The sequence below is a fragment of the Oncorhynchus kisutch genome, linkage group LG8 (genome assembly GCF_002021735.2).
Source record: "Oncorhynchus kisutch isolate 150728-3 linkage group LG8, Okis_V2, whole genome shotgun sequence".
NCBI classification, from domain to species: domain Eukaryota; kingdom Metazoa; phylum Chordata; class Actinopteri; order Salmoniformes; family Salmonidae; genus Oncorhynchus; species Oncorhynchus kisutch.
The window spans coordinates 8,221,740-8,234,643 of record NC_034181.2 but is presented as its reverse complement, the minus strand read 5'-3'; the positions used below and the strand labels follow the sequence as shown (position 1 = coordinate 8,234,643).

General features: G+C 47.4%; 1 protein-coding gene across 2 annotated transcripts in view; it reads left to right on the top strand.

The window, feature by feature from the left end:
• LOC109878304 (iporin) overlaps nt 1–12,904 on the top strand; it is a 74,096-nt gene that overhangs the window by 34,983 nt on the left and 26,209 nt on the right. For both annotated transcript variants that reach the window (XM_031829619.1, XM_031829618.1), the window contains exons 5-7: nt 1,559–2,257; nt 3,197–3,430; nt 11,027–11,197. In XM_031829619.1, coding sequence (XP_031685479.1) covers nt 1,559–2,257; nt 3,197–3,430; nt 11,027–11,197 — 1,104 coding nt within the window. The remainder of the gene's footprint in view (nt 1–1,558; nt 2,258–3,196; nt 3,431–11,026; nt 11,198–12,904) is intronic.

Here is a 12,904-nt window from a genome sequence, read left to right as displayed (position 1 = left end):
CTGCCTCTGTGGCTGAGTGATGTTACTACACCCACAGTTCTACACTAACTCTTTGGTTAAAACATTTTACAACATCCAATAGCTCAACACTGCCCCTTTGGTTCAAACATGTTTCTACATCCATCGCTCAACACTGCTCCTTGTGACAGAGATGTGTTACTGCACCCATGCTGACTGACATTCCATGACGGAGGAAAAGAGACAAACAGCTTGCGCAATGTCGCTGCTCGACCTCCCACACACCCCTGTGGATCACACAGCGACCGGATCGTGGAACCAAACACACATGCTGAAATTCATGCTCACACCACTGATACGCACCACTAAAACACACAGAGAGACAGAAAGAAGAAAAATGGCTGTTCTTCGATCTCTGGTGCTTCTGCTATAGGACAGAGTGACGCAGTATTATTCAGGTCTTCTCTCCCCGGCCGTGTGTGTGTGTGTGTGTGTGTCATAGTATACTGTGTCTCTTGAAGGGCAGTCTGGGCTGTTTGTACTAACAACTCTCTGTCTGTTGACTGTAGCAGCTTACTGGATCATGACTGGGAAATTTGTGTTTGTCTCTGTGAATCAATTCAACTTAACCTTTATTTTCCTGACATGTTTACAAAATATTACATGTAATATGTACTTAAATGCTAGCTTTGTAATACAGACTGGGTAATGGCTGATACAATTACTGTGTTACAGGTATTATCAGACTGGGTAATGGCTGATACAATTACTGTTTTACAGGCATTATCAGACTGGGTAATGGCTGATACAATTACTGTTTTACAGGCATTATCAGACTGGGTAATGGCTGATACAATTACTGTGTTACAGGTATTATCAGACTGGGTAATGGCTGATACAATTACTGTGTTACAGGTATTATCAGACTGGGTAATGGCTGATACAATTACTGTGTTACAGGTATTATCAGACTGGGTAATGGCTGATACAATTACTGTGTTACAGGTATTATCAGACTGGGTAATGGCTGATGTGGTTACTGTGTCACAGGTATTATCAGACTGGGTAATGGCTGATGTGGTTACTGTGTCACAGGTATTATCAGACTGGGTAATGGCTGATGTGGTTACTGTGTCACAGGTATTATCAGACTGGGTAATGGCTGATGTGGTTACTGTGTCACAGGTATTATCAGACTGGGTAATGGCTGATGTGGTTACTGTGTCACAGGTATTATCAGACTGGGTAATGGCTGATGTGGTTACTGTGTCACAGGTATTATCAGACTGGGTAATGGCTGATACAATTACTGTGTCACAGGTATTATCAGACTGGGTAATGGCTGATGTGGTTACTGTGTCACAGGTATTATCAGACTGGGTAATGGCTGATGTGGTTACTGTGTTACTGGTATTATCAGACTGGGTAATGGCTGATGTGGTTACTGTGTTACAGGTATTATCAGGGCATATGGTTTGTGCGAACTGTAAATGTTAACCTTTCCTGGCCTCTGTTTCTCTCTCTGTCTCTCTGTCTCTCTCTGTCTCTCTCTCTCTGTCTCTCTCTCTCTCTCTCTCTCTCTCTCTCTCTCTGCATCCAGGTGGTCTCTCCAGCTCTTCATCCAGCTCAGCAGTGGTGCGTTACACTAAAGACCAGCGTCCCACCACCCTCCCCATTCAACCCTTCACCTTCCACCACCAGTTCTCCAAGCCGCCCCAGCCCCTGCTTCCCTTGCTGACAGGCTACGTCTCTGGGATGCAGGCCCGGGGTGGAGGGCCTTCTGGAGGTCCGGAGGGGGGTGAAGGCGCCAACGACCCAGGGGAAGACTCGATGCGTTGGTGCCAGGGTAGTGGTGGTGATGGGATGGTGTCAGCAGTGGCTAGCCTCGGTCCTGGCTCGGTCCGGCCCTCGCCACTGGGTAGCTATTCCCCGGTCCGCCTCCAGGGATTGACATCCAGCTCAGGGACCTGTTCTACCTGTACCCCCAGCCCCCAGCCAACCCGTAGCCTCTCCTGCCCCCTCTCCACCGGGCTCCTGCCCCTTCACCATACCCCTTCACCAGCGGCAGCTGCCCCTCTGCCACCCACACCTCCGCCCCCAACATTGGGGGTGAAGCGGGGTGCGGTGCCCCCCATGTTGCCTCCGGTGCAGGGCCAGGTGCAGGGTCACCACCACCACCGTGGGACCCTGCCCACTTTACCGGCCGTTCCCCAGGACAGTGAGACTTCGCTGGGATACGAGGAGACGACATTAGACTCCCTGGAGGGGAGCAGAGGACCAGGGCCCAGGACACAACATGGTAGGTGTCTCTGTTTCAGTGTGGTCCGGTCAAGGGTTTGTACTGTATGTGGTTGTGTCAGTGAGGTTTGTTGGATGGTGGGTTGGTCAGTCCTGCCCCCCACCATGTCTTCTTTTAAAGAATTCTACTGGTTCCTACTGATTCTACTGTTTCTTTAATTCCTACTCACCTCTCATGGTGATTCAACAGATATACCGTACACGTTTGGTGACTCTCTCTCTCTCTTTTCTTTCTTTTTCACTTTCACCCATCCTTTCTTTTGCTTATCCTCCTTTCCTTACCATGTACACTCACCCCATCTCTCTTTCTTCTCTTTCAACACGCCTCTTCCTCTGCCTTCTCCCATGTACACTCACCCTATCTCTCTTTCAACGCGCCTCTTCCTCTGCCTTCTCCCATGTACACTCACCCTATCTCTCTTTCAACGCGCCTCTTCCTCTGCCTTCTCCCATGTACACTCACCCTATCTATCTCTCTCTCTCTCTCTCTCTACGCGCCTCTTCCTCTGCCTTCTCCCATGTACACTCACCCTATCTCTCTCTCTCTCTCTCTCTCTCTCTCTCTCTCTCTCTCTCTCTCTCTCTCTCTCTCTCTCTCTCTACGCGCCTCTTCCTCTGCCTTCTCCCATGTACACTCACCCTATCTCTCTCTCTCTCTCTCTCTCTCTCTCTCTCTCTCTCTTTCAACGCGCCTCTTCCTCTGCCTTCTCCCATGTACACTTCATCTACCTCTCACTTCTCCTTTAATCTTGCTTTCCCCAATCCTCCACATGAAAACCTACCTTCCTCTCTCATCTCCCTCTTTCTACCATTACCTCTATATTTTCTCCTTCTCTTATCCCACCCAACTCTCTTCTCGTCTCTCCGTGCATCCCTCCAAACCACTCTTATTTTTTCTCTGTGTCCCCGTATCCCCTCCTCCATCCATCCTCCCTTACAGGGCACCACCTCTCTCCACAGACTCTGAAATGGAGGGAGTATCGTCGACAGAACCCGTTAGGGGTGGAGAGGTGTTCCTTGGGGGGCTCTGCACGGTCAGGCGATCCGCCTCTATCAGGCAGTCTGGACGGGAACGGTCGTAGGGGCGGGGCCGTTGGTCAGCGAATCACACGACGGAATGTGTTTGACTTCCCTCCGGCCTCTAGTGGCCACACCCCCCTGGGACGACTCAATGGTGTTTATATACTACTAACCCTATTGATCAGGCGCTGTGTGTGTGTGTGTGTGTGTGTGTGTGTGTGTGTGTGTGTGTGTGTGTGTGTGTGTGTGTGTGTGTGTGTGTGTGTGTGTATATGTGTGTGTGTGTGTGTGTGTGTGTGTGTGTGTGTGTGTGTGTGTGTGTGTGTGTGTGTGTGTGTGTGTGTGTGCGTGCGTGTGCAGGGCCGTGCACAGGCATTTTTTTTATTTTTTAAATATTATTTCTTTAACACCACAATCATCACAAATTATAAGCCAGCTAGTTACACTGCCTCCTAAAGACATGATTGACATCTGGAACAGAACGTGCATCAGCTGATGTTGATGATTGATGTAAATATGCTAGTTAGCTAGCTACTATATTTCTTTACTGATTGTGACTCATCTTCAATGCTCTTAAATAATAACTTCATACTATAGCCTAATATTCATAATTGTTTAACTAATGGTATATGACTGGCTTGTATGTATATTTTAGTATTATGTGACCGACCGGCTCGAATCGGACTTATGTAGAAAAATTTTAAACTGTGTTTTTTACATTGGATAAAAGTAGAGACTCAGAGCTAGAAAATGGTACTTCATACACTACAGCTCAGGAACAATGGGAAAGTAATTCTGCTTTGAAATTTGATCTTCTTCTGAGAAAATGGCCCTTGAATGTTTTGGTACCTACTGGAAAGCTCTTCTTTGTCTACACCCATTGAGCATCGTTCACACCCTCTTAAGCTTTAGCCCCACCCATCTCTTTAAGCATTCACATGTGAGGCTATGTACTTAACAACCAAACATTTCAAGACTAAAGGCTCGTTTGTACAGTGGTTCCTCCTTTAAAAGTTGCAAGTTTACGCCGTCATACTTAGAGGTCATTTGTGGTTTAGTACGGTACCCTGCGTCACCACTTCATTGCTCCAGACCACCACAAGGGGGAGTTAGAGTACTGATTATGCTTTTGGGTCCTACTGTGTCTCTAACTGACAATGAATGGACGACATAAACCTACATAGAAACTGATAATTGTGCACAACTTCAGTGTTACTTACTAAAACTGTTGTTACACTAAGGTTTTTATAAAATTATTTTGGTCTTACTGTAGTACTGTAGGCCACTCCCGACCAGTCACATTGTACACGCCTGAATGGTGCAACGGTTTAAGTGCAAGCTATGTTGCTACAGATGCTGGTTCAATACCTGTGCTGGCCTTGACTGGGAGACCCGTGAGATGACAGTAGGTTATTGTTTTTTCTCCCTCTGAAAACAGAAATAAATCATTCAAAATAACAAACAGGCTTTATTTACAAATTAGTAACAATGTCTCACCCCATGTTCAAGAATGGCCTTTTTCTCGCTCATTTTAGGTCATTTCAAAACGAAAGCATCCCCCACCCCGCCACACTGGCAACACTTTAAGGGGCATTGCTAATGGAGCTGACTAGGGAAACGTTCCCACTGTTCTGTCCATAGTGCCAGTCTGCACCTTCAAACTAAACAATGTAATTAACTTCTTGGCAATGGCATCTTTATGCTTTCATTAATAAAATTATGATAAAAATACTCCCAATATTTATTTAGTTATGGATCCGTAATGAATTACTATGGGAATAAATATTACTGAATTACAGAAATATCCTCCAATCCTCAATATGTAATTATTGGAGGAGAGTCACATCATATTTTTTTATACCCTACCGTAGGCGACATGAGTCTCACTAGTGTTGAGTAATATGCTGTTAAAAGTGGTGTAGGTCTTATATATTTAAAGAGCATATTTGAATATACTCCCAAAGGGTTTTTGTTTTCCTTGTAATAGAAACACCATAATATTAATCGAATGAATTAAGCAACTACCAATCAAACGTTTGGACACACCTACCCATTCCAGTGTTTTTCTTTATTTTGACTTTTTTCTACATTGTAGACTAATAGTGAAGACATCACAACTATGAAATAGCACATATGGAATCAGTTAAGAATTCTTATTTACAAGGACAGCTTACTCCTTCCTCACCGTTGGGGAATTGAACCCCGGTCTCCCACGTGCCCACATTCTTCAGTACAGCCATTATTGAAGGCATTCAAATGCTTCTCAAAGATGCCCTCTGGTGGTCTAACTAGCACTAATTAACATTCATGGTAGCAGTGGTTGGCACTTAAATAACGTGCCAAATAATTCTGCGGCACCATGCTAGCTGCGCTGCAGTACGCTGCAACTTTTAAAGGAGGAACAACCTACAGGTGTGTTCGTAAATGTAATCTGGAGTGCCAGAGTGTGCTCTGGGAGTTTGTAAACTCAGCATTGTCAGATTGTTCTGTTCGTAAATTCGGAGTGTTTCGCTCTCGGAGCATTCAGAGCGAACACTGGACGCTCAGCCCGAGAAGTAGGGTTGATCCGGGCGTTCTGTCCTCACAACAGCAGTCAAGCACCCAAGCTAACTGGCTAATGTTGGCTAGCTTGCTAGCTACTTCCAGACACAAAAGAACAGCTCACTCTGACCATTTTACTCACCCTAGCAGAGCTGGTTAAGCTGTTGTTATGTTATTCAGAGTGTTGTTGGGGACTGCAACTGTGCTGTTGGAAACAATTGAATGATGCTTTTTTTGCCAAAGTTTACTGACACCAGCCATATTCAACGGGTTTTGAGCGTTCGTAAATTCATCAGTTATTCTGTGTTCTGACACACTCAGACGAGAGATCTCTGAAATCGGAGTAGATAGCCAGAGCAAAATTCAAATGGCGCTCCTGTGAAGTAGTGACGCGCGACATAGCGCCTAGTTTCCTGAAACGAGATACATATGGTGGTTAGCCAGAGTCTAGAATGTGAGCATGAGAGAGGGTTGACCTGGGGATCTCTGAGGTACCAGAATATGAGAGGGGGTTGACCTGGGGAGCTCTGAGGTACCAGATAATGAGAGGGGGTTGACCTGAGGAGCTCTGAGGTACCAGAACATGAGAGGGGTTGACCTGGGGAGCTCTGAGGTACCAGAATATGAGAGGGGGTTGACCTGGGGAGCTCTGAGGTACCAGATAATGAGAGGGGGTTGACCTGAGGAGCTCTGAGGTACCAGAACATGAGAGGGGTTGACCTGGGGAGCTCTGAGGTACCAGAACATGAGAGGAGGTGACCTGGGGAGCTCTGAGGTACCAGAACATGAGAGGGGGTTGACCTGGGGAGCTCTGAGGTACCAGAACATGAGAGGGGTTGACCTGGGGAGCTCTGAGGTACCAGAACATGAGAGGGGTTGACCTGGGGAGCTCTGAGGTACCAGAACATGAGAGGAGGTGACCTGGGGAGCTCTGAGGTACCAGAACATGAGAGGGGTTGACCTGGGGAGCTCTGAGGTACCAGAACATGAGAGGAGGTGACCTGGGGAGCTCTGAGGTACCAGAACATGAGAGGGGGTTGACCTGGGGATCTCTGAGGTACCAGAACATGAGAGGGGTTGACCTGGGGAGCTCTGAGGTACCAGAACATGAGAGGGGTTGACCTGGGGAGCTCTGAGGTACCAGAACATGAGAGGAGGTGACCTGGGGAGCTCTGAGGTACCAGAACATGAGAGGGGTTGACCTGGGAAGCTCTGAGGTACCAGAACATGAGAGGAGGTGACCTGGGGAGCTCTGAGGTACCAGAACTTGAGAGGGGTTGACCTGGGGAGCTCTGAGGTACCAGGACATGAGAGGAGGTTTACCTGGGGAGCTCTGAGGTACCGGAACATGAGAGCGGTTGACCTGGGGAGCTCTGAGGTACCAGAGCATGAGAGGGGCTGACCTGGGGAGCTCTGAGGTACCAGAACGTGAGAGGGGGTTGACCTGGGGAGCTCTGAGGTACCAGAACATGAGAGGGGGTTGACCTGGGGAGCTCTGAGGTACCAGAACTTGAGAGGGGTTGACCTGGGGAGCTCTGAGGTACCAGAACATGAGAGGAGGTTGACCTGGGGAGCTCTGAGGTACCAGAACATGAGAGGAGGTGACCTGGGGAGCTCTGAGGTACCGGAACTTGAGAGGGGGTTGACCTGGGGAGCTCTTAGAAACCAGAACTTGAGAGGGGTTGACCTGGGGAGCTCTGAGGTACCAGAACATGAGAGGAGGTTGACCTGGGGAGCTCTGAGGTACCAGAACATGAGAGGAGGTGACCTGGGGAGCTCTGAGGTACCGGAACTTGAGAGGGGGTTGACCTGGGGAGCTCTGAGGTACCAGAACATGAGAGAAGGTTGACCTGGGGGGCTCTGAGGTACCAGAACATGAGAGGAGGTGACCTGGGGAGCTCTGAGGTACTGGAACTTGAGAGGGGTTGACCTGGGGAGCTCTGAGGTACCAGAACATGAGAGGAGGTTGACCTGGGGAGCTCTGAGGTACCAGAACATGAGAGGAGGTGACCTGAGGAGCTCTGAGGTACCGGAACTTGAGAGGGGTTGACCTGGGGAGCTCTGAGGTACCAAAACATGAGAGGGGGTTGACCTGGGGAGCTCTGAGGTACCAGAACATGAGAAGGGTTGACCTGGGGAGCTCTGAGGTACCAGAACGTGAGAGGGGGGTGACCTGGGGAGCTCTGAGGTACCAGAACATGAGAGGAGGTGACCTGGGGAGCTCTGAGGTACCAGAACGTGAGAAGGGGGTGACCTGGGGAGCTCTGAGGTACCAGAACGTGAGAGGGGGGTGACCTGGGGATCTCTCAGATATTTTATTATCTTATCAATTACAGTCTTCCATTAATGTATTATTACCTCGTCAGTCTCATTCCTGAATGTCGCAAACCCTTGGACATCTGTACCAGCCCTAGCATAGATCATGAATCAGGCTTAATTATTTATTTACTAACTAACTAACCAATCACGGAATTACATAAACACACACACACAATAGTTATACATTGGTTACTCACATGATACACTGAAAAGTCCCAAGGAGGGCTAAGCAAGGAGGGCTAAACAAGGAGGGCTAAACAAGGAGGGCTAAACAAGGAGGGCTAAACAAGGAGGGCTAAGCAAGGAGGGCTAAGCAAGGAGGGCTAAACAAGGAGGGCTAAGCAAGGAGGGCTAAGCAAGGAGGGCTAAACAAGGAGGGCTAAACAAGGAGGGCTAAACAAGGAGGGCTAAGCAAGGAGGGCTAAACAAGGAGGGCTAAACAAGGAGGGCTAAACAAGGAGGGCTAAGCAAGGAGGGCTAAGCAAGGAGGGCTAAACCGATATGATGACTTTGTAGACAAAGGAAAGGGGTGGGGGCAGTTCAAGAGCGGGAAACTGAGTGGATCCACATACATACAGTTGACTACACTCATGGAAATGCTAATACTTTGAACATGCACAGCCGCTCATTCGAAAAGAAATCGCAATTTACATATTTACAGGTGTATGCTTTGTTGTGCCTCTCTGTGATCGCCTGTTCTTCTGCTGCATAGTGAGTCAACAGAGATCAAAGTCTTTCGTAGTTGTAGCTTGTTATAATGGATACGTCAGGCGTATCATTTGGTCGTTCGATAACGAATGGATCTTTCAGAGTACCATTGTTCTTAGAATTGATCTGTTAGAATAGATGCTTGCGCGGCTGTCGGTATCCTCATCTTAGACTTACACACGTTTTCAGCTGCAGACCGGTAAAAGCTGCGTCGAGGATTTGCTCCTTCTGTAGCAATCTATTGGTTTCTATTGTCTAAACCATTTTGCAACATCTGGCGCCCGCCTTAGTCTGCTTGGTCTATAGAGTGGTAGCCATTTCAATGTGGGGTCCCCGTCCCTGCGTTCTCTTGACTAAATGTACATTTTTGTCACGAGTCCTTTTATTACCTCTGTGGAAAGGGGTCGTTCCATGAAGTTTGGGTATAGTCTCTGTGCGTGGCCACTGATAAGTTACTATGAGAAATAATTATAATTTAGCGGACTAAGATCACATTAACTTTCCAAAATTATTCTTATGCTTAATCATTTATTTGATACAACGTTCAGATGCAAATCCCATAATTGAGTATTGTATACTGTATACTGTACTGTATACTGTATTGTATACTGTATACTGTACTGTATACTGTACTGTATACTGTACTGTATACAAGCAAAGAAACATTCATGTGTTTCTCCTGTCCTTCATGAGGTCACAAAATGAAACAAACACTCCTTAAGTGTCCACGGACCGGTTCCACATTCTCAAAAAAAATCCTCCAATTTTGGGGATGTAGGACTTTTTTGGCATGTCTCTCTCTATGTCCCACAGTCACACATTCCAATCCCAATACTACAGTGCCCAGAGGCAGAGTATTTTACGACCACCATAAAGCTGCCACCTCCACCTCTCCCCCTCTGAGGGAGAGAGAGATGTAAGAGGGGACCCACTGTAACCTGATCCTTCACATCTTCACAGGAGAGTCATGACACAGGGCAGCCTGGGAAAAGGGCACAACCGGGCACACGCGAGCTCCGTACAGGTCAACGGACAGGGTAAGGGTAGGGGCTGGTGAACTTGATGACGTCAAACAACAACTTGGGGTCAGTAGGTTCAGAAGAAAAACAACAAATCTGTATAAAAAAATATCATAATTATACCACCACTGAAAAGGGCATTTGGCGAGTGGGAGGGCAATGTGGCAGGTAGACCCTATATGTGCACGTGCCTGTGTGTGTGTGTGTTTATTCATGTATAGTGTCCAAAGACATCGCTGACAGTGTGTGTGTATGTCGAGCATGTGTGTTTTCTCATCCTACGTCTGTGTGTACTTATCCTACGTGTGTGTGTACATATCCTACGTGTGTGTGTACTCATCCTATGTGTTTGTGTACTTATCCTACGTGTGTGTGTACTCATCCTATGTGTGTGTGTGTTTTCTCATCCTACGTGTGTGTGTACTCATCCTACGTGTGTGTGTACTCATCCTACGTGTGTGTGTTCTCATCCTACGTGTGTGTGTACTCATCCTACGTGTGTGTGTACTCATCCTACGTGTGTGTGTACTCATCCTACGTGTGTGTGTACTCATCCTACGTGTGTGTGTACTCATCCTACGTGTGTGTGTACTCATCCTACGTGTGTGTGTACTCATCCTACGTGTGTGTGTACTCATCCTACGTGTGTGTGTACTCATCCTACGTGTGTGTGTACTCATCCTACGTGTGTGTGTACTCATCCTACGTGTGTGTGTACTCATCCTACGTGTGTGTGTACTCATCCTACGTGTGTGTGTACTCATCCTACGTGTGTGTGTTCTCATCCTACGTGTGTGTGTACTCATCCTACGTGTGTGTGTACTCATCCTACGTGTGTGTGTACTCATCCTACGTGTGTGTGTACTCATCCTACGTGTGTGTGTACTCATCCTACGTGTGTGTGTACTCATCCTACGTGTGTGTGTACTCATCCTACGTGTGTGTGTACTCATCCTACGTGTGTGTGTACTCATCCTACGTGTGTGTGTTCTCATCCTACGTGTGTGTGTTCTCATCCTACGTGTGTGTGTACTCATCCTACGTGTGTGTGTACTCATCCTACGTGTGTGTGTACTCATCCTACGTGTGTGTGTTCTCATCCTACGTGTGTGTGTTCTCATCCTACGTGTGTGTGTACTCATCCTACGTGTGTGTGTTCTCAGGCCAGTCTGTGAAGCAGCTGCAGCAGTACTACAGTGACTTCCTGCCAGACTACTTTTCCCTGACCGAGCGTCCTCCAGAAGAGTTCTGTCTCTCTCCGGATGCCTCCTCTTCCTCATCATCCTCCTCTTCCTCACAGTCCCACATCGCTGTGAACCTGCAGCAGAAGAGAGGTGAGACAGTCACTAGGAGTGGTGTAGTTTGTATATGTGTGTGTGTGTGTGTGTGTGTGTGTGTGTGTGTGTGTGTGTGTGTGTGTGTGTGTGTGTGTGTGTGTGTGTGTGTGTGTGTGTGTGTGTGTGTGTGTGTGTGTGTGTGTGTGTGTGTGTGTGTACACTACATGACCAAAAGTATGTTGACACCTGCTTGTCGAACATCTCATTCCAAAATCGTGTGTATTTATATGGAGTTGGTCCCCCCTCTGCTGCCACAGCAGCTTCCTCTCTTCTCTGGAATGATTTCCACTAGATGTTGGAACATTGCTGCAGGGACTTGCTTCCATTCAGCCACAAGAGCATTAGTGAGGTCGGGCACTGATGTTGGGTGATTACACCCGGCTCGCAGTCAATGCTCCAATTGTTCGAAGGGGTTGAGGTCAGAGTTTTGTGAAGGCCAGTCAAGTTCTTCCACACCGATCTCGACAAACCATTTCTGTATGGACCCTTCTTCCACAAAGTTCCACAAAGTTGGAAGCATAGAATGGTCTAGAATATCATTTTATTCCTTCACTGGAACTAAGGGGCCTAGCGTTCTCCTGGTTTTCCACAGCCCCAGACCATTAGTCCTCTTCCACCAAACTTTACAGTTGGCACTATGCATTCGGGCAGGTAGCGTTCTCCTGGTATCCACCAAACCCAGATTCCTCGGTCGGACTGCCAGATGGTGAAGCGTAATTCATCACTCCAGAGAACGTGCTTCCACTGTTCCAGAGTCCAATGGCGGCGAGCTTTACACACTCCAGCTGACGATTGGTATTGCGCATGGTGATCTTAGGCTTGTGTGCGGGTGCTCGGCCATGGAAACCCATTTCATTAAGCTCCCGACGAACAGTTATTGTGCCGACATTGCTTCCAGAGGCAGTTAGGAACTCAGTAGTGAGTGTTGCAACCGAGGACTGACAATTTTTACACGCTATGCGCTTCAGCACTCGGCCGTGCCATTATGTGAGCTTTTGTAGCCTATCACGTCACGGCTGAGCCGTTGTTGCTCCTAGACATTTCCACTTCACAATAATAGCACTTACAGTGACTGGGGCAGCTCTAGCTGGGCAGAAATTTGACTTGAACTGACTTGTTGGAAAGGTGGCATCCTATGACGGCGCCACGTTGAAAGTCACTGAGCTCTTCGGTAAGGCCATTCTACTGCCAATGTTTGTCTATGGAGATTGCATGGCTGTGTGCTCGATTTTATACACCTGTCAGCAACAGGTGTGGCAGAAATAGCCGAATCCACTAATTCGAAGGGGTGTCCACATACTATTGTAAATACAGTGTATGTATGTATTCAAATAACATTTTTCTCCATTACATTCATTGTTTGCTCGGGAGAAAGCCATGCATAAACGATGAAGCGTAGCCTTCAGTCATATCACATGGAATGGAGAGAGAAGGTAATAAAGGCTACATTATGTACAGTATTAAAACCCTTTGACTGCTCCTCCTTCCCTTTACTGCTGTATACGGAGTGGAGCCTTTCTCTCTTTCTCTCTCCCCCCTCTCTCTTTCTTTCTTTCTTTCTTTCTTTCTTTCTTTCTTTCTTTCTTTCTTTCTTTCTTTCTTTCTTTCTTTCTTTCTTTCTTTCTTTCTCTCTCTCTCTCTCTCTCTAGCGCTCTCTCTCCCATCTCTCTGTCTCCCTCTCGACATCCCTTTCTCTCACTTTCT